The sequence below is a fragment of the Lycium barbarum genome, chromosome 1 (assembly GCF_019175385.1).
Source record: "Lycium barbarum isolate Lr01 chromosome 1, ASM1917538v2, whole genome shotgun sequence".
Taxonomy (NCBI): Eukaryota; Viridiplantae; Streptophyta; class Magnoliopsida; order Solanales; family Solanaceae; genus Lycium; species Lycium barbarum.
In genome coordinates, this window is record NC_083337.1 from 138,540,953 (window position 1) to 138,564,380 (window position 23,428).

At 34.6% G+C, this 23,428-nt stretch overlaps 1 protein-coding gene across 1 annotated transcript; it reads left to right on the forward strand.

Moving 5' to 3' along the window:
* Nucleotides 1-13,820: 13,820 nt before the first annotated feature.
* Nucleotides 13,821-19,005, forward strand: LOC132639458 (protein SGT1 homolog). Its single transcript, XM_060355904.1, has 10 exons — nucleotides 13,821-14,167; nucleotides 15,216-15,285; nucleotides 15,972-16,096; nucleotides 16,700-16,865; nucleotides 17,022-17,118; nucleotides 17,216-17,281; nucleotides 17,501-17,639; nucleotides 17,851-17,930; nucleotides 18,021-18,125; nucleotides 18,638-19,005. The coding sequence occupies exons 1-10, from the start codon at nucleotides 14,008-14,010 to the stop codon at nucleotides 18,743-18,745; spliced, it is 1,116 nt and encodes a 371-aa protein (XP_060211887.1). The 5' UTR covers nucleotides 13,821-14,007; the 3' UTR covers nucleotides 18,746-19,005.
* Nucleotides 19,006-23,428: the final 4,423 nt, after the last annotated feature.

The window sequence follows — 23,428 nt, forward strand, 5'->3', positions numbered from 1 at the left end:
TATTAAAAAAATAAACAGTGTAAAAAAAAAAGTCCAGACTTTGTATTCTTAGCAAACACTATATAATAAAGTTTTAGATACGGAGCACAAATTACAATGTTATATCAATCGTGTTTTGAACATAGTATATATATATATATATATATATATATATATATATATATATATATATATATATTATATGCATAAAAATAGTGCAAACTAATAATGTCCAAAAGGGCGGGCCCATACTAAACAACACCAGACAATATAAAAAAAAAAAAAAAAAAAGAAGAAACTATATAAAGCATGGGTTTAGACCCATGCTTCATCGTCCGTTGTCCCTTTAAAAAAATGGTGGGCCCCATACTAAATAACACCGAGCAATAAAAAAAAAGGAAGAAAAAAAAGTGGACTCACCACATCCAAACTCACGGGAACAAAAAAGTGGACCCTATATTAACAGAATCAAGTAATATTAAAAAAAAAATGAATCCTATATTAATAAAACAAACAATGTTAATAAACAAATGCTTAGAAAATCAAACAATTAAATCAATAATAATTGACTCATTGCCACATGCGTATCAACCCATTAGTGGGAGCAAATGAAATTATTGTATAGCAACATACTTAAAATACTCATATATTAAAATAAGATAGAATTTAATTACTTTTTCATTTTTTCCTTACTCTAATAAATGTGAAAAAAATTGTGGGCCCCATATTAAACACCATGCGTATTCGTAGCAAACACTAATATAATAAAGTTTTAAATACAGAGCACAAACTATAATGTTATATTAATCGTGTTTTGAACATAGTATCCCATATTGACAAAATCAAGCAATATATATAAAAAAAAGTGAATCCCATATTAAAATAATAAACAATGTCAAAAAAAAGTGCAGACTTTGTATTCTTAGCAAACACTAATATAATAAAGTTTTAGATACGGAGCACAAATTACAATGTTATATCAATCGTATTTTGAACATAGTATATATATATATATATTATATGCATAAAAATAATGCAAACTAATAATATCCAAAAGGGTGGGCTCCATACTAAACAACACCAAGCAATATAAAAAAAAAAAAAAACTATATAAAGCTTCATCGTCCGTTGTCCCTTAAAAAAAAGGGTGGGCCCCATACTAAATAACACCGAGCAGCCAAGACACTTGTTGTCTTGCGTATGTATGAAAATCTTCAGTTGGATCAAACCAGAGTCCATATCTTTCCTCTCTGCAATAGGAAAGATTTCTTGATACTTTTGTGAAGGATGAAGATCGAAGTTACTGAGTTCAGGTTTGAGCTTTTAATTTCACGTTTCCCGTTGATCTTTGCTTATCTGCTTTGCTGAGTAAGAATCCATATGAGCATCCCCTTGTACTGGTTATCTATTGAACTTGCCATTGTTTCTTCGATCTTCTGTGTCTGCTATTGCTGTATTTATTGTGGTTTAATACTCCATGATTGCTGAGCTTTTTTCATACATCTTTCTGCTCTGTTAAGATCTAAAAGAAAAAAGAAAAAAAAAACCTTGAATCACAATTACTAAAAATTCAAACTGTCCGGAAAAACAGACTGAAGATCTGAAGGTACACCTGCCTTCTTTCTTTTAGATTATTTTCAAATTTGTCAGATCTGACTCTTTCTCTGTTTAGTTGTGCAATTCTTTAGCTACTTCTCTTGTGCAATCAATTCTTATTTTTAGATTTGCTCAAGATCTGAATCAATTTTACCCTTAAAGATTGTTACTTTGCATCACTTTTCCGTCCCATATAGATCTCCCGAATTAACAAATTAAATTCAATTGTGGAATAAGTGATGGCCGGTGGCCAGTCCACAATGGAGGCTGGCCAACCCTCACTAACTACGCTGTTCCAAAAACCAATCCTAATCCATTACAATATTCAGATCTGTTCAAACCAAAAACCTTGAATGATGCATTACATAGTCAGATCCAATCACTGCCCCAAATTCGAATGAAACCAGTAACTTTTCTACATGGGGTGCCATACATTAAATACACTGAATTAGAAGTTGATCAGATGAATATCATTGAAAATCTTCAGTATGCTGTGGTAGGAAAGTTCTCATATGGCCAGCCAGATATTGAACAACTTCGTTTCATAATCCCTACACGATGTGGAATAAAAGGTGAGTGTAGAACAGGTTTTTTAAGAAATCGCCATGTGCTTATCAGATTAAGTCTTTTTGAAGACTTTGTGAATTTCACATCAAAGCCTGTATACTACATTCAAGATAGAGAGGGATACTCGTACCAAATGAGAACACTGATCTATGATTCGAATTTCAAGGTTGATGAAGAAACATCAAAGACAATGGCATGGATTTCCTTCCCAAAGTTATTGCCTGCATACTTTGTGAAGGAAACTCTTTTTTCAATTGCATCTGCAGTGGGTATTCCTATACAATTGGATATTGTTACGATCAACAAGACTAGACCTAGTTGTGCTAGGGTCAAGGTTTTAGTAGATTTGTTAGCGGATTTACCCAAAACAGTGAGGATGGATATTGAAAATGAAAAAACAGGAGCAATAAGGACTGTTAATGTTCAGATTCATTATGATTACCTTCCTAAGTATTGCAAGGAATGTAAATTACAGGGACATGATGAGTATGATTGTAGAATTATAAATCCAGAGCTTGTTCAGTATGACAATGAAAGGGAGGAAATGCCAAAGGAGAATGGCAAGACAAAACCTCATAAAAGCTCTGATGAAGTGCACAATAGTAAGGAAAGCAATAAAGATCTCCAAGAGGATAAAGAAACTGAAGCAAAAAAGGCCAAGAGATTACAAGCAGAGGAACGACATAATAAAAAGCAGGCTAATGACAAAGGCAAACAAAAGCAAGAGGATGGAAACCAACAAGGATATGAAGGGAAAAAGAATTATGGAAAATACAATTATAGAGGATACAATAATTTGTACAATTATTCTGCTAGAGTGTTGGCAGGTGGAAGAGTGTTAGGAAATTCGGGAAATTGGAATCCCATCAAAGACAACAGAAACTTCAATGCTGAGAAGGGAAGTGCAAATCATAGCAAACAGAAAGAGACAACAGTCACTGCTACATGCAACAAATTTAACACTTTGGTAGACTTGGAGGAGGAACAAGAAAATCAAAATGAAACACAAGAAGGAAGCACACATAGTAGTAATCCTGTTAAAGAGACAGCTAGGCCATGAGTGGATGCTGCCTTTGGGAAACAAATAGAAAATAACAAAGCTATGAAGGAGCAGGGAAAGATAGATAGCAGACAAGAGCAAGATAATAAGAAGGAGAAAGGGGTAGGGGATAATCAGTCAGAGGAGATAGCCATACAAGATTCAGAAAGAACAATTACAGATATCATGGAAAATGATAACAAAAAAGAAGATGATAACAAATAGATTACTGAAGGCCAAGACGTACTTCAACCCATAGAAGTACATGACAGTGTTAATTCAAGCTCATATCAGCAAGTGGAATCAGCTAGACAACAAGTGGATCAAATGAAGGACTTACCGGAAGAGCCTCCAGATACAAACAATATGGGTGAAGGAGATACAACATCATCTGCAAATAAGGAACAAAATAATGAAGTCAGGACATAAAATAATGAAAGGGCAACACATGCAAGGGATCAGAGAGATCAAAACAACAAAGATACAGACATAGAAAAGCAGGCAATTTCAGGAAATCATAAGTATCAACTGGTAGCCAAAGATCATGAAAACACAACACAAGAAGAAGTGAATCAGAATAAAATAGATATTGGAGAGGAGGAAGCAGGTGAAACTATTAGTTCTGATTTAATGGAGGGCAACAATAAAGGAGATATTTCCCCTAAACACTTGAAAAAAAATAAAAAGGGTCACAAGGCAAGAGATAAAAGTGTTCCTCCCAAGACAGTGGGAGGAGTACAAACAAGGATGGCATGTTCTAAAGGAGTTTCTCAATGAATAGCTCATTAATATGGAATATAAGGTCTGTAAACACTCAACAGGCCTTTGAGAGGGTAGTACTATTTCATAGACAGAAACATTTTAATTATATTGCCTTACTAGAGCCTTTCCAGCATGTTAGACATATTGACATGTACAAATTGTGGTTAAATATAGGGACATCATGGCATAATGTGAATGGGAAGATTTGGATTTTTGTGGATGCAGAAATTCAAGTAGAAATAATGAGAGATACAGAACAACTGTTATCCTGTAGATTCACTCATTTGGGTGATGGGCAAGAGTTGGTGCTTACAGTTGTTTATGCGAGTACTGATAGAAGTGGGAGAATAGCTCTATGGGAGGATCTATATGACATGTCTTCACACATCACCATCCCATGGCTTGTGGGTGGGGATTTTAATGTCATTACAGATGACATTGAGAAATTTGGGGGTCTTCTTGTACAGTTTGCAGAAACAGAGGATTTTAGACAATGTATAGACATTTGCCAACTGATGGATCTTGGTTTTACTAGAAGTATGTTCACATGGTGGAATGGGAGATCTGATGAGGCTTGTATATTTAAAAGACTGGACATATGTTTGGGAAATCAGGCTCTGCAGAATTATTTTCCTAATTTGGAGGTATAGCATCTCATTAAACAAGGTTCTGACCACTCCCCTTTGCTGGTAAATATGAGAGCAGATATTAGACCAATTAAGAAATCTTTCAGGTTTCTTAATTTTTAGGTGGAGCATGAATCTTTTCTAGATGTAAACAAAGAAAATTGGGTGGAATCTTATGGCTCAGACCCCTTCTTTAACTTTCATAATAAGTTAAAAAAGGTGGGAAGAGCTCTCTCTAAGTGGAGTAGGGACACTTATGGTGATATCTTCAAGCAAATTGCAACTCTGGAGGAAGTGGTGCAGGTGCATGAGCAGGAATTTGAACAGAATCTTACAGGGCTTAACAGGGAAAGGCTACAAAGGGTACAAGCTGATCTGATCAGGTTTTATGCTATTGAAGAAAAATTTTGGAGACAAAAAGCAGGGATGCAGTGGTTTCAGGATGGAGATAGGAACACAAAATTCTTTCATGCTCATGTCAATGGAAAGAGAAGAAAGCTACAATTACAGAGAATTCAAGATCATACAGGTACATGGCTGGACACTGAAGAGGAGATTGCGCAGGAAGCAATCAGATTTTTCTCAGACCAATTCAAAGAGGAAAATATCCCTACAGATTTCTCTATGCTTGATAAGATTCCTAAAATGGTTACAGAAGAACAAAATCAACAACTCTATGAAATGCCAGATGAAGCAGAGGTGAAAAGAGCAGTTTTTGGTTTAAATGGAGACAGTGCAGGGGGTCCTGATGGTTTCACAGGAAGATTTTTCCAAGCTTGTTGGGAAATTATTGCAAATGACTTGGTGACCATGGTGAGATCATTCTTCTGTGGGCATGAACTCCCAAGGTATGTAACTTGTACCAATTTGGTTTTGATACCAAAGAAGAAAGAAATTAATACATTTTCTGATATGAGGCCAATCAGCTTGAGTAACATCACTAGCAAAGTTATCTCAAGAATCATTCATGAAAGACTGATATATCTGCTGCCTGAGATCATTTCACCTCAGCAATCAGGATTTGTTAAAGGCAGGAGTATTGTAGAAAACATTCTGTTGGCTTAGGAAATTGTACATGATATTAGGATTAGAGAAAAGCCTGCAAATGTTGTCATTAAGCTTGACATGGAAAAGGCTTATGACAGGGTATCATGGTTATTTCTAACTAAAGTCCTGAGGAGAATGGGGTTCGGTGAATTTACTATTGATCTGGTGTTTAGAGTTATCTCAAATAATTGGTATTCCATTCTGATTAATGGGCAACCTCATGGATTTTTCAAATCATCTAGAGGAGTAAAGCAAGGAGATCCACTGTCCCCTACTTTATACATTTTGGCTGCAGAATGTTTGTCTAGGGCTCTCAATGCACTGCATACTGAGGCTGAGTACAAGGAATATGGGATGCCAAAATGGAGTCCATATGTCAATCATTTGGCATATGCAGATGATACTATCATTTTCACCTCTGCTAATGAACAGTCTGTGAGATTAGTGATGAAGACTTTGAGTAATTATGAGAAGGTGAGTGGTCAGAAGATCAACAAGCAGAAAAGTGTTGTTTATATACATCATTTGACATCTCATAACATTAAGGAGCTGGTATTTTCTGTCACTAAGATTCCTAAAAAGGATTTTCCAGTCACATATTTGGGTGTACCAATTTACTATGGGAGAAGAAGGAACATTCACTACAAGGAGATAATTGAAAAGATTCAGAATAGACTGAGCTCATGGACTGGTAAGCTGTTATCCATTGGAGGAAGGACAACACTGATTAAACATGTTTTACAGAGCATGCCTATACACCTACTATCCGCTTGTGACCCTCCTAGTGCTATACTTGCTCAGATTCATAGATTGTTTGCTAAGTTCTTTTGGAGCAACTCTGTGGGAAATTCAAGTAAGCACTGGGCAACTTGGACAACCTTATGTCACCCACAAGAAGAAGGTGGCATGGGGTTCAGAAGCCTACAAGATATATCTAAAGCCCTCTTTGCTAAACTGTGGTGGAACATGAGAACCAAACAATCCTTATGGAGAACTTTCATGAGTAATAAGTACTTAAAGAAGTTTCATGCTGTAATAGCCCCTAGCGGATCAGGTACTTATGTGTGGAAGAAGATGATTAAATACCGAGATGAGATGGAACATGAGATATGGTGGAAGCTTCAACAAGGTAATTCTTATTTTTGGTTTGATAATTGGACAGGACTGGGAGCCCTATACCATATTACTCCACCAGATTTTGAGTGTGATCCCACAATCATCCTTGTAAAAGAAACTGCAGAAGTGGGGCAGTGGGATGAACAGTTGCTAAGAAGAATCCTTTATGAGGATCTAGCAGACCATATTGTACAGCACATTAATCCACCAAATGAAAATGGCCAAGCAGATAAGGCTTTCTGGAAATTAGATTCGAGGGGGAAATTCACAGTTGGGTCTACATTTCAATTGCTCAGAAAAGAAAAGACCACAGTAATTTGTATAAGCAGATGTGGATTAAAGGACTACCAATAAAGATATCTTTTTTTATTTGGAGATTTTGGAAGTTCAAGCTACCACTGGATGATAAGTTGAAGAAATGGGGACACCAATTCCCTTCCAGATGCTATTGTTGTCAACATCCAGAAGTGGAAGATACCTCCCATGTCTTTTTACACTCACCAACAGCTCAAGCCATCTGGAAGTATTTTTGTGGACCAGTGGGAATAAATACTGAGAATTTGCAAGTTACCCAAATAATTAACAGATGGTGGGATATGCCTAGTAGACTACATGTCAAATGCATCAACCAAGTTGTCCCTGCTATTATTATTTGGGAACTCTGGAAGAGGAGAAACACTATGAGACATGAAGGGAAGGTGTCAATCACAAAACTCATTTACCAGGTGATGCATACTTTGATTCAATTCATGAAAGTGAGAAGGAAAAATTTTAGGTATGCACCATATAATTGGAGTGTGATTGTTGAGGCATTACAAAGATATTCTCCAAAGATAAGAGTAACACCAGTGACTTGGAGAACTCCAGATATTGGATGGATAAAAGTCAATACTGATGGAGCCTCAAGAGGAAACCCGGGTAGGAGTTCATGGGCCTTTTGTGTAAGGGATGAAAGGGGAGATGTGATACAAGCACAAGCCAGAGAAATAGAGGATCTTCAAAGCACCAACACCGAGGCAGAGGCCCTAGCCATTTTACAGGCTCTCAGGTATTTAAAAGACAATCAATGGGATCAAATAAGGATAGAGACAGATTCACTTTTGCTGAAGAACTCTATTCAAAGGACATGGGAAATTCCGTGGCAAATCATTACTATGGTGGAAGAAATTTGGAGAATAAGTGAGGAAAAAGTGGTGGTGATAGAGCATATTTATAGGGAAGGAAACAAATTAGCAGATCACTTGGCTAATTTAGCTTTGGACACAGGGGACATACAATTCAATTCCTTTCATGACATGGAGAGCCACTGTAAAAGAATTGTGAACAATGACAAATTACAGCTGCCCTATCTAAGAATTAGATCATGTTAAGGAGACTGAATATAGGGGGAAGGTGGGAGAAAAGGAGGTCCTCACACTCAAATCCTTTGGGAGGAGAATGTGAAGGATTTGGTTTACACTAACTGTTTGCTAATGGTTGCAGGTACACAAACTAACATAAATGGAGGATTTTTAATTCAACAGGTACCACAGAACAACCACACCGAAGGAATACCAACAAGCAGCGAAACACAGTGTAATCAGGATGTTGAAAAGTTTTACCAGCATAAATTGCAACTGGTTGGAGGCACTTTTGACAAATGACATGAAGTGGAATTACTGCTTTTAATGATTGAGCACATGGAACACAACAAACCTCTTGAGTACACATGGGCATACAGTTTCTATTTAGTGGCTGTTTCTTAGTTGGTGGTATTAGCACCCCGGGATGCTCATCCTACTGAGAACTGGTCATTAGTTAAAAAATGTACTGCCTTTGGTGCATATAAAGGGCCAAATATAGAGCATGTGAGATATAGAAACAGAAGTTCTTTATGGAGCAATTATTTCAAATTTCATGCTATTAGTAATTTTTTAACAATTTGTAATATCAAATTAAGACAAGTTATAAGTCTTAATTTGATCATTAGTTTAAATTTTGTATTTTTCATTAACCTTTTTGGCTACAGTTGTACAGACTTCTGGATTTTTTGATAAATTATAAAATTAGCCCTAGGCCAAAAGCCTAGTGGACTTTAATTTAAAAAAAAAATAACACCGAGCAATAAAAAAAAAGGAATAAAAAAAAGTGGAACTCACCACATCCAAACTCACGGAAAAAAAAAGTGGACCCCATATTAACAGAATCAAGCAATATTAAAAAAAAAAGTGAATCCTATATTAATAAAACAAACAATGTTAAAAAACAAATGCTTAGAAAATCAAACAATTAAATCAATAATGATGGACTCATTGCCACATGCGTATCAACCCATTAGTGGGAGCAAATGAAATTATTGTACAACAACATACTTAAAATACTCATGAAAAAAAAAATGGACCCATATTTAAAAAAAAAAAGGCAACGTAAAAAAAAAAAAACCGTGCACCCCATATACTAAAAAATCAAACAATATTCATGTAATTCCCAAAGTATTCCCATCAAGTCAATAATAGTGAATTTATTGTCACATGCATATTAACCCATTAGTGAGAGCAAATGAAATTATTGCACAACAAAAAACATGGACCTCATATTATTACTTTTCTTCAAAATATTTAATTGTTGTATTTGCTATTCCGCCATGTCATTTATTTATTATGTTTACTAAAATAAATATACTTAAAATATATATATATTTAAAAAATAAGATACAATTTAATTACTTTTTTATTTTTATTCTTACTCTAATAAATGTGAAAAGAGATTAATATCAAATGAAGATCAAATAATGAATAAGATAAATTAGTCAAATTCTAATTCTAATTCACGTTTCCTTAAAAAACCATGCAAAAGACAACATGACAAGTAAAATGAGTTAAACCGAAAATATTTACTAAAAATTTAAAAATAGCATTTCTTCGTTTAAATAGAAAAATTAATTTCTACTTTGTTTCGATTCAAACATGTAAAATTAATTTAATAATGTGAATTAGAATTATCCAAATCAAAATTTGATAAAAAATAATAAGTATTTTACACTTTTAAATTAATCGAATTAAAATTGAAAATATCAACTGATGCTTAAATATTGCTATTATTTTATCTCAAAGAGAGGAAAATAATTTTCTTTTAAACAAGTCTTCTCTTTTAAAAAGTATTAATAAATTTTTGTAGCAAACACGAATAAAATAAAGTTTTAGATACGGAGCACAAACTATAATGTTATATTAATCGTATTTTGAACATAGTATATTATTTAAACACAGCTACATATATATAAATACACTATAATCCGAAGTGTTGGGCCCGTGCGCAACACGGGCATAGGCCATCCAGTCCATCCAATATCCATTAGTGAGGAAATGCTGTTTTGAAAAGTATTTCTAGTCCAGGTCAGTGCCATCATTGAGAAGATGGTTCTGGACTTCTGGGTTGATCATTTTATCCTAGTGGTCAATATTCAGTCTCTCATTAAATATCTAGCAATGGTATGGAATTCTAAATCTCGTAGGAGAATGAATGATCAACAATCACTTTCGCAAAACAAGTCTCCATTCTCCTTTTAGGAAGTTTCTGAAAGCCATTTCCCTTTTTCTTTTAACAAACTTCCCAGGAAGTTTCTGAAAGCCATTTCCCTTTTTCTTTTGACGAACTTCCCATTTTCTTTCACACCTGTGTAGTTTTTTTTTCCCCATTGAGATAGAAACTCTTAAACAAAATGGGACTCCTGATCCTGTTGGCTCGAGAACAATTCTCAGCTATAATTTGCTCATCATGATGAAGCTGATATAGGAATATGGGTTGCATTATTAACGTAAACATGATGCATAGTATTTTATGTGGATTTTAACTTATATTTACCAATAATATTTGTAGACATCAAATATTTTCCGTGTTTGAAATAAGACTCTACAAGACGAGTTCAATCCATCTTTAAACTCTAAGGTCCGTTAGGGTTTTTTGGAGGCTGCTCTATCCTAAATCTAGACTCACGCTTATATAAACGGGCACATATTTTTAAGAAAAGACATCTCGAAAATCTCATAAAATCCCTGGAATATTCACGAAGAGATCAAGGAAACAAATGTTGTCTTTATCAAATTGCCTGACGTTCTTAGAAATCAAATACATCACAAGGAACTCATCCTATTGTACCTCACTGTTTATCAATAAAATATTCTTGTTTCTTCATATCTTGGTTGTGGTTGAAGCTTATTTTCCGTATATCAAAAATTTATTGCAAACAATATTGTATTTTTAAGAACAATTAATGTAATTTAATCTGTGGCATGTTATCTGTTTTAATCTTCGAGTTTCTAATTTTATTAGACGGCGTATGCCCGTGTTGCGCACGAGCTCAACACTTTGGATTATAGTGTATCTATGCGTATGTAGTTGTGTTTGGGTAGTGATAATATATATATATATATTATATTGCTAATAAACATACATAAATTTGCACTGTTTTTATGCATATATATACTATGTTCAAAACACGATTAATATAACATTGTAATTTGTGTTCCGTATCCAAAACTTTATTATATTAGTGTTTGCTACGAATACAAAGTTTGCAAAAATTTATTAATACTTTTTAAAAGAGAAGACTTGTTTAAAAGGAAATTATTTTCCTTTCTTTGAGACAAAACAATAGCAATATTCAAGCATAAGTTGATCCTTTGAATTTTAATTCGATTAATTTAAAGGTGTAAAATATTCTATTGTTAATGTATGTAGATTGGATCTAAACAATACTTATTATTTTTTATCAAATTTTGATTTGGATAATTCTAATTCAAATTATTAAATTAATTTTACATGTTTAAAACGAAACAAAGTAGAAATTTGATTTTTTATTTAAACGAAGAACTACTATTTTTTAATTTTTGGTAAATATTCTTGATTTTGCTCATTTTACTTGTCATGTTGTCTTTTGCACGATTTTTTAAGGAAACGTCAATTAGAATTATAATTTGACTAATTTACCTTATTAATTATTTGATCTCCATTTAATATTATTTTTTATTTTACGACATTAATCTCTTTTCACATTTATTAGAGTAAGGAAAAAAATGAAAAAGTAATTAAATTCTATCTTATTTTAAAATATAAATAAATAAACATAACAAATAAATGACACGGCGGAATAGTAAATACAACAGTTAAATAGCTAGATTAGATCTTAGGCTAATATAAGAAAAGAAGGAAATTGTATGGTTTGACTACTTAACCTTTTGAAGAAAAGCAATAATATGGGGTCTATGTTTTTTGCTGTACAATAATTTCGTTTGCTCCCACTAATGGGTTGATACACATGTGACAATGAATCCACCATTATTACATTAATTTTTTAATATGAGGTGCACGTTTTTTTTAAATTGCTTATTTTTTTAATATGGGATCCACTTTTTTTTTTTTTTTTGGATATTGCTTGATTTTTGTAATATGGGGTCCAATTTTTTTTCTTTTTTTTTTAATATTGCTTAGTGTTTTTAGTATGAGGCCCACCTTATTTTTTTTAATATTACTTGGTGTTTTTAGTATGGGGCTCACCCTTTTTTTTTTTTAAAAAAAGAGTAACTGACAACGAAGCATGGATAAAACTATGCTTCTATATAGCAGTAATTCATTAGAAACAGATATCTGTATAAACATTATTTTCAGGATCACCTTATAGAAGCTAAACTCAATTTATATCAGAATGTTGTTTTGATATTCCCACATTAACTTTTACAGCCTGTTTGATCAAGTTTATTTTTCTCCAAAAGTGTTTATTTTTTTCTCCAATAAATGTTTATTTTTAAAAAGTGAGGTGTTTGATCAAGCTTTTGGGAGAAAATAAATACTTCTGGGGAGCAGCTGAAACAGTTTTTCAGAAACTACAAAAATAGCTTTTGTCAAAAACACTTTTGAAAAAATACACTTAAAAATACTTTTAGCTTGACCAAACACTACCCCTTAAAAGGGCTTTTAAAATTAATTGGCCAAACAAAAACAACTTTTCGACAATTTTTTTTTAAATAAGCTAATTTTAAAAATTTGACCAAACATACTATTAATCTAAAATGACAAAGAAGACGTGCTGGAAGCTACAAATATGGACATGAGTCAAGGACCACTTTGAAAAGTAAGCAGACATGAGGTGCCGACACGCATGCTATTGAAAAGATATTGTTAAGATAAATTGGAATTTTTTTTTAACTGTGTACCCAAAAAAAAAAAGGGGAAATCTTCTTAACTGATAGGAAAAATTAAGTCAATCATTTATGTAACATAACTAGTTATCAAGCTTAGAAATTCACCAAATCAGGCAAGCGAGCAGAGTAATCATGTGTGATCAAAATAACAGGTTCTTTTAACAGTGTTAGTGCATACTTTCATAGTATTAATTTATTATTACTTTTCGATTGTGAAAGAAAGAGATATAGAGCTAAGTTATTGGGAGGATCCAACAGTTTTATTATTTAACTAATCCCAATCCTAGCATGTTCGAATGGGACTCACATGGGAGTAACAATCTCAAATAATTCTTTCAAGGGGATAAATTAGTGGCTTGATGCATGTTAATAGCAACTTTGAATTCTCAAATAAAAAATATTCTGTGTGAAGTGTGAACCATCAGCTTTCGTTAGCTGTATTTGGTAAATGTGAACGTAGCTGAATTAGTTGAGATAGGTACTAGTTGACTCAAAATTATTGTCATTAAAAAGGTAAAATACAACCCTAGTACCCTACCATTTGTCAATTTATTCTCAAAATTATAACTTATCAAATTCTAATTGGATGCTCTGTAATTATTTTATTAGCCCAATTTTGGGTCAGTTCATGCTTACCTATTTGCACAGTAGTGATACAGTACTTCTACTAAAAAGGTCATAAAATAAAAAATAAGAGAAGTAAATAATAGTTTAAATAATTTTCTTGTAACTGTAATGTGACTATTAGGGAGCCGTTTGGACATAATTTTTGTTTAAAAAAAATAAAATAAAATTCAAACATAACTTCAACTTATTTTTCAAAATTTAATTTCACCTAAATTTATTTCGGCTAAATTGAATTGAATGAGAGTCGTGAGTCGTCCCATAAGGACCGATTCAACATTTCTTCACTCGACGCGACTCTGTCAAATATGAACTTGTAATTATTAATTACGAGTCAACGAAGACTTTGCAGCTGTTTTGCAGTCTTTAAATATTCCAATTAATCATCTTTTTAAAATCCTCTCCAAATTCACTAATCATCCCATCACCCACACTCTCCTGTCTGTATATCTCTAGAAAGTTCTTCTCATCAATGGCATCCGATCTCATAACTAAGGCTAAAGCAGCATTCATTGACGACCACTTTGAACTTGCCGTTGACCTTACTTCTCAAGCCATTGCTATCACTCCTAATAACCCTGACCTTTTCGTTGATCGCGCTCAGGCTAATATCAAACTTCATAACTTCACTGGTAACTTCTTAATTAGTTTTTTCGCTTTCCTTTTAAGAGTGTCTTAGTTTTGTTACACTGTTTGCACACACATATCACTTACACTTTGTTTGGATGCTTGTTACATAAAATATATCCTGTTATACTGTATATTGTACTGTATTATGATCCTGTTTGGATAGGCTTATGGCTTTTGACCTCTAAGCCAAAAGCCATAAGTTAGAAGTCATAGCTTATGGTTTTTTGGCTTATTTTAGCTTAAAAATAAGTGCTTAAAAGCACGTTTTTGGCTTATTTTACCCAAACACTCCAAAAGTGCTTAAAGCTATTTTGGCTTAAAAGCACCTAAAATAAGCTAATCCAAACAGACCCATTGTATATCATTTTCTGTCGTCACATAATGTCACACATCAGCAATCTGAAGGACAAACCTACAAGAAAAAGTAGATGCTGTTAGAGCTATCATAAAAGGGTAGGGTAAAGGATAAAAATAAAATTATTAGATAATAAGCAAAGACAAAATGAGATGAGAAGATAAAATAAGGTAACAATCATAAAATGAGACTTTTTGTCGTTACGTAACGATGAATTTAAGATACTATACAATAAAATTTAAGTAACAATCAAAACAAATATTGTATCTAAACTAACAACACAATAAGTAACAACCATCCAAACAAGCTGTTAATATAGTTTGTTTTTAGTTTTTCTTTTTCTCCAAATTGCTTAATGTTAAGTGATAGAAGCATAAGAAAACATACAAGATTTGTATTCATTAGTTTGGTGTGAACATCAAGTATGACAAAGTATTTTGCTCCCAACTAGAGTATGTTAGTTTGCTAGTATATACAATTATTTTAAAAGAGTATTTGAGGTGGCTTTATGCATGAGAAACCAAAAACAAGTGGTTGATGAGAGCAATGTGGAAATCAAAGAATTAGCCAAGTAATGTATACAAATGTATCTGTTCACGTATGTATTGAGATACTTGTACAATACTGACAGGCATTTGTTCTAAGTATTTGTTTTAAGGTGGTTGGTAATTGTGATTGTGATTAATTTTAAGCAGAAGCCGTTGCTGATGCAAACAAGGCTATTGAGTTAGATCCATCAATTGCAAAAGCATATCTGCGCAAGGGGTGAGTATATAAATCATTTCTATTGGTATGTTTCTGTGTGATAATGACATAATCTTGTTTAAAATTCCACATTGGATTTAGTTTTCTGTGTCTTTCTTGTTTGGTTCATAGTAGTGTTCTTTTCAAAATAAATTCACATGTTAATACACTTAACATTATAGAATCCCTAAATTGAGTAACCAGTACCAGAAGGAAATGGGTCTGAGTAGAGCGAATGGATATATATGATTATGGATCCCAACTAACTTGGTGTTCGAGTATGATGATGGTTGTTATTGTTTAATTTCACATGTTATGGTCGTGTTTTCTTGAGGTGATAATGTTCAATTATTCAAGTGCTAACTTCAAACCTAAGCCACATCGCATTTCTAGTCCATTGCAATTCCTGACCTTATAATCAAATTTGTCATTCCATGTTCTGTTAGTTTGTTGCATGTATAATGATTTCATTCTTCAAGTTGGGTGCTGTAGCCTCCTTAATTTTACCCTCAACCAACCTCAATGTACTATCTTTTTCCCTTATTGTTGCGATTATTTTCACTGCTTTGATCTGCTGTAATTTTTGGTAATTAAGTAGGACAAAAGAAAATATATTTTCTTGTGACAGCATGTAGATACCTTTGTTGGTCTGTCATTGGATGCTTTTTTATGATGTCAATGAGTTGATTTCTGGTTCATGCTTACAGTTTGGCCTGTATGAAGCTTGAAGAGTACCAAATTGCAAAGGAAGCATTGGAAACTGGTGCTTCTTTAGCACCAGGAGAATCAAGGTTCACTAGCTTAATTAAAGAATGTGATGAACGCATTGCAGGTAAGGTTTTTCCTTTTGAGTTGAATTTCCTTACAATTTGCACGAATGCTGTCAATTCAAGCATTAAATCATGCCATATATGGCGACTTGGTGATATATTTTAATGCAGACCCTATCCTCTTCAAGGACAAGATTTTCTGCTAACTGTTTAATATGAACTGAAGCTGTTTGTGTCTGTAACTTATCACTGAGAATTATTTTTATTGAAAACCTTGTATTATTGCAAGGCTTTAAGTCAGGGTGAGATTCAGTTGACTGAAAAGAGCAGAAATAAGTTGGATGGTTTCTTTGTTCTCTTATTCATATACAATATGAATGTCAAAACTATCACTGGTTTACTAGCTTAGTATGCGGATTTGGGATTAGCTTGGAGTTGTATTTGCTATAGTTGGAAGATCTGCAATTTTAGTGAATATGGTAATCTTGTGGTGGCTAAGTCAGTCACCTGAAAATTACGAAGAGATACCTCAAACGTTTCCTCTCTGCTTGTTATGGGCTTGTAGGGGCTCCATTAATGTCTATTTAAGATTGATGATTGCCATAATCTGGAAACTGTATGAGCCTTATTATGAATAATTGGTTCTGTTTGCTGACTAAATTCAGTGGAAGCTGGAGAACTGCCTGAGCTTGCAACAGTTGAAACCTCAGCAAGTGTTGTCACTCCCGCTGTATCAAAGTCATTGGATAATATTGCTGCTGTTCCAAAAGATACTCAAATGGCTTTCAACTTATCCTATGAAGGAACACCTGCTGTCAAACCAAAGTACAGGTATTGTCAAACCCTTTGCCCTGTTGAGAGATTCAGCTTCAGTTATCCCAAGCACTAACCTAGAAGATAAGAGCTTTTTTAATGTTAGAAGATGTGATATTCTGCACAACTCTGGTTCCTAATAGTATATGGAGCGTCTAATATATATAACTGCAGGCATGAATTCTATCAGAAATCAGAGGAGGTGGTGGTAACCATATTTGCCAAGGGCTTACCTGCCAAGAATGTTTCAGTTGACTTTGGCGAACAAATAGTACGTTTTGTCATTTATCGTCATTTATCCATTTGATATATTTTATTCAACAATGGACTGACAGATCATATTCTGCTTTTCCCTTGGTTTCTTTCAGCTTAGTGTTAGCATTGATATACCAGGCGAAGATGCTTACACTTTCCAGCCTAGGTTGTTCAGTAAGGTGAGGTTGAACATAAAAGATACATCTGATATTTCCGGACCTATTTCCTGTTATAATTTTAGTACAAGTGTTGTCCAAGTAAATGAGAAGATTGGTATTATTGTTTTGTGCCTCGCTTCTACACAAGTAACTCAGGTTATGTATGTTGTGATGGTCTTATAGTATCTGAAGCATCGGCAGTTTATGATAATCTGTTGGTGGTCCTTTTCTTATATGCAGATAATACCTGAAAAATGCAGATATGAAGTCATGTCTACAAAAATTGAGATTCGCCTTGCTAAAGCTGAACCTATACACTGGACATCTCTTGAGTATACCAGGGAAGTTGCTGTAGTACAGAGGCCAAATGTGTCATCAGGTACCCATGCATACTTGTACACGAATCATTTCTGGCTGTCAGGCTGCTGCCCCCTTCCCTTTGCTCTGTGTTCATTATCTTCATTCGTTTTATTGTACTTCAAAGTGCTTCTACGCAATCAAGGACGAATTAGCAATGACTTCCTATACAATTTGTATTGTTTGTACCTCTTCAGATGCTAAGCGTACTTTCTAATTTTTGCATTTTACAGACCGCCATAAGCCTAGCTACCCTTCCTCTAAATTGAGATCCATCGATTGGGATAAACTAGAGGCTCTAGTGAAAAAGGAGGTAAGCTTTGGCTGGTTTCTGTTTTACATCCTTGACTGATAGCTCTCACTGTTTAGTTTTTAAGTCACTTGCTGGTGGTCTGTATTCTAGGAAAAAGAAGAGAAATTGGATGGAGATGCAGCATTGAACAAGTTTTTCCGAGAAATTTACAAAGATGCTGATGAGGATGCAAGAAGAGCCATGATGAAATCATTTGTAAGTCTATTGCCCGTTGATATACTTAACGCTACATAAGTGCATTATTATGGAAGAGGGGGGATATTTATGGGGATATTTGACTAGAAAAGAATGAATTAACCAAATGAAAGATAAGCTTTCTCGACACATATAATACCTCCTTTTTTATCTTTTAGTTTGACTGAGATTGTTTCACGTGTTTGATATGCGCTAGAATCACTGATTTTGAATCAATGCATTGGACTAGCTTCTCTCCTCTTTTGGGAGGACACTCGCCCAACTTCAAACAATGTTAGAACTATTTTCTTTTCTTGGATCTTTTCTCCACTTCCTGTGTTTCAAATGTGTGTTGACCTGCTGTCTGGAGTGTGTATTTTCTTTTTTGTTTTTCCCTTTTGCAGAGGGTGTGAATATCCGATTTAATTCCTTTTCTCCCTAGCCCACGATACGAGGATCTGTTGGATTTCTTGCTTGCTTTTATCACACAAGTAGAGCAAGTAAAATTGTTTTTATCTGTTCCTGCCTTACAGGTGGAATCTAATGGGACTGTTCTGTCAACAAACTGGAATGAGGTTGGTACGAAGAAGGTGGAAGGAAGCCCTCCAGATGGCATGGAGCTGAAGCAATGGGAATACTAGGAAGTCCAGCTCCTCCTTATCTTTTGTGACTATCTTCTTCTTTTGCTTTTTGCTCATCATTCTTGGTACTTGATTGTTGTAGAAGTTGTCAATAGTTTCTAATATACGATGGGAATTAAGATGGCGATTTTGATCTATGCTGTGGATGTTGTGTGATATCTTTCTTTGTGAACTTTTCCAGCTTGCCATGTTAAGTGCTTTAGAAGCTTTAGAATTTGTGGACGTCTGCTCCTAATAGTATTGGCGATTCTCTTCTCAAAGTTATTCCTTTTCTTGCATTTTCCTCTCCTCGAGTTTTCATCTTTGCTTTTTCCTTATTTTTGTTTCTCTGTTGGTGAGCATGGCCATAAAGACTCAACAGTGAAATCAAATTATGTTCCTGAAGGAGCGAAACCAGAAGGGTTACGTTTAAGTGTTTTGTTTTTGGTAATACAAACGCTTGAAATGTTCAGATTCACTTGTTGTCTTGTGTGTTTGCACTTTTTAGTACAGTTATCAATGTTATGGTTCGCGTGGGCAAGGAATTTATGTATATTCTTTGCGTTTAACAGGTACACTAGCCATAGTTTGATCTTTACGGTAATCTATCTGCTGCAGGGGCAAAATTTGTTTTTATAAAATAGACCTTGAGATCTTAACTCAATCCCAAAAGAGTTCAAGATCATTTGATGAAACAGCTTCTCATTTCCTCAATCAATAAGAGATGATATTCTGAACACTTGCGTCTATCAGTATGGGGCATTCCGACACTTTTTGGGCTGAACATTTGAAATGTGGAAAATTCAGCATATCAATGTCTTTTGCATAATCACTTGTTGCCGCTTCGTCTGATTGCATCATATGCAGTTGTACATTAACTTGTGAGCACTAGTTTAATTTGGAACTATAATTCTTCTCTTAGCATTAGGGCTGGCAATTTCAGCCCAAGCCGAATTGACCCGCCCAACCCGATCAGCTTGGGCATTACATACAATTATGGTGGGCTAAGTTTCGGCTAGCCCAATTTAACCCATTTATCCTGAGCAGCCCAAATCAACTCATTATTTTAGCTAATTTGCACGATTGCCATTCTTTGAGGGTGGTCTTTAATTTTTGTCCTTCGCCTAAAATACCCCGAGGTTCTGACTTCAAACCCTGGCTTAATCATAAAAATAAAAAAGAATTCGCAAGGCAAGCCTTCGCAAAAAGTGTGCCTTATTCGGCAGACTTTAGTTATGCCTTTAGGCAAGCTTTACCGTATAAGACGGATTTTTTGCAAAGCCTTGCCTTGCAATTTTTTTTTTGACTGAGTGGGGGTTCGAACCCAGAACCTCAGGGTATTTTCGGCTGCCTTTTTAAGCGAAGGGCAATAATTAAAGACTAGCAATTTGAGGGACAAAAATTAAAGACAATGCCTTTGAAGGGAAATCTGCGCAAAAAATTGCCCAAATCGACCCATCTATTATTCTGATGTTTGCCCTGGTTTTACAAAGTACAAAGAGTGCTTTTTCATTTGTGGTATCTCTTTATGGAAATTTTCTTGTACAATTAGTTGGTACTGAAGCAAACATTGAAGCTTTTATTACTAGGCAAAATTGAGAACCCATATTTTCTGACGTGGATATGTTTCCATATTTGAGTAAACTTATGATATTTCTTGTAAAGGTTTGCTGCAATGTTTATTCTTACAAGTTAAACATGGAGATGATGTTGAATTTTGGTTCATGATTGTGTATCACTTGCAATGGTGGCTTCCATATGTGATTGGTATTTTGTCATGATACAATAGTTCCTTTCTTTTAGGTTGCAAAAAAAAATTTAAAAAAATCATTTCATTTTGAAAATGGATAAATATTTGTTGATGGTTTTGGTTATTTGTGCAAAAACCAACTGTAGTTTGATATAGTATAGCATGCAAAAATAAATTTATAATTTCTTTTAAAAAATGATTGGTTTTTGATTTGTTTAAAAGTTAAGAATATTGTAAAGAATTGGGTCAAGTTGGGCGGGTTCGGTTACAGCCCATTGTTTAGCCGATCTTGACCTATCTCATCTTGGCCCAATTGCACTTTGGGCAGGGTTGGGCGTTGGCCCATCTTGATTAGCTCAACTTCGGCCCTAACGGCCCATTGCCCCCCCCCCCCTCCGCCCCCCGCGGCCAAACACCCACTCAGCATGTAACTTTATAAAGGAAAATCGTTACAAAGACAATTGGAAATTGGGATCATGATATTGGTGGATGAGGACTGCGACTCTCCCCACATTATCAAGCATTTACATCAAATAATACTACTATTTGGAGGAAATGCAAGTATTCAAAAGGAAACCGGCGATATATAGCCAAGAATTTGTTCATCATACTAGCTATTAATCGAGTAGCTTTATAATTTATAAGATGTTTGCTCCACCAAGACTCTTGGCAGTAACATCTCCCGACTTGCTAGTTTTACATTGAATTCCCTTATACGATTAGAAAAATGGTGATGTGTTTTTAGCGGTACACTAGAAAAGGACACTGAGGAAAGCTTTCTATATACTATAAAACAACTTAAAAAAGAGTCAATACTTGACTAAGAAAACGCAAATGGCATGGCGAAACGGTAAATGATAAGAGGGGCATTATGTCACGACTATATAAAACCTCATCTTATATTATGATTATGATAAACTGCCTATACTTAGGTATGAAACTTTTATTTTATTATATGTGGGATCGCACAAGGTAAGAGGGTTATGGATTTGCTTGTATGATTATTCTATCATGGAAATGAAGCAAATGTAGCTGCCTAACGTTTTCTTCTTCCACCTATCTCCCTACCCTAGTGTGGAGCAGTGGAGGACTAGCCTGACTATTAAGAAATTAAGCAAAATAAATCGAAGTAGCGGTTTAGTGCAGACTTCTGCTTATGCAGCCAAAATATCAAGTCAACACATCTAAAAAACGAGCGAGGTTTACTTTAGTGATAAAAAATACCTTTACCTAAATCACACGAAAATAAGTGAAAGCATTATTGATGTTTTTGAGCTATGTGATTAGAGTAAACAAAAAAGATAAAATAGCCAACACAACACAGTCCAAACTTATAGGAATGAAAAGACCCGGTTACTCGAATGGTATATTCACGTAAAACGACAACTTGACGCCGTGAAGAAAGGCTTTCCCATAAAGTTTCAAATCATTCTCCCATTTATTTATCTAAGGAAGTGAAATAGGGAGGTTTTTTACTCCCTCCATTCAATTGACGGTGGTTATTACTTGTGAGGCAGATTATTTTTAATAAAATTGATATTTTGTATTATAGGGTAAGTCAAATTTGTCTCTCAACTATGCGAATGGAACAAATTTACCCTTTGTTAATAGTTGGGGTCAAACATGTCCAGACCATTACTACAATAGGCTGAATTTGCCCTTATTTTGAAGTAGCGGAAGCTTAGAACTTGGTGATGCAACCTGTCCTGCTATTAAGATTTTTTTAAACAGAGGCAAATTTGACCCTTCTCCCTAATTTTAAGTTTCTTAATTTTTTTTGTTCATCCTTTCTTTCTCCTGGCCACTAACTCTAACACCAATCATCAGTGGCGGAGCCAGGATTTGCGATAAGAGGGTTCAAAATATGAAAAATTAAACACACAAAAAAGTCCAAGGGGTTTAACATCTACTATCTATACATAAAAAATAATTTCAACCATGTATAAACAGTATAAATCTCCGTCGAAGGGGGTTCGAATGAACCCCTTATCCTCATGTGGCTCTGCCCCTGCTAATCACCCTTTATTTATAAAACAAAATAGTGGTGATCATGGTGGTTTTAGCGGTAGCAATTGTGGTGGAGGGGAAGGAATGCTAGTGGTCAATGATCATGTAAAGGAGAGAAATAAAATGAGTTGGGACTCTGAGGCGGCATGTTACTTGTCGTTCACCTTGTCAAGATGTCAGGAAAAGATAGGATTAGATGTGTTAGAAAAATAATATTTTTCTTAGTATCTCAAAATAATGAAAGGATCAACGGTCAATTGAATTTAGTACAAAGGTTTTATTACTATTTTATTAGCATTAAATGGGAACGTTCACTTGGTAAAATATGGGTGTCGTCAAACGGTCATAATAATTTGGTCATTTGGTGACGACATTTCTTGGTCCTATATTGTAACGACCCGTTTAGTCGTTATAGTGTCTTGACCCATTTAACCTTGTTGACCCTTTCCCAAGTCCCGTTAGTATGATCTATGACTTAATGAAGTCATTGGGTTGGTTTCCACAAGGTTCTAGTGTAAATTGAGTCATTGATGGAGAAGATAGTTAAGTTAGCGAGTTAGAGTTGAACACGGTCAACGTCGGGTTAGGATGACCCTGTTTCGATGTTTTGAAAGTTTCAACATGTTAGTATGATAATTTTTAACTTTTCCACAACTTTTGGTGAGATTCCAAAGAGTTTCAGATGGGTTTGGGTTTTGTCGTGCTCGTATTCGATGTTTTCGCCGGAGGTCTGTGGATAGAAACCGCTCCAGATTGATCATCCGACCTTTGTTTTGGGTGAGGTTTGAACCATTAGATCTGTATCGAAATTACGAAGCTATAGGAAAAAGAATCATCGAGTTTCACCTCCGAATGAGGAAGTTATGACCATTTTCGTTCGGGCTGTTCCAGCTGACCGCTAGAAGCGACCAAAGGGCCACTATAGCGGGACCGCTATAGAGACCGAC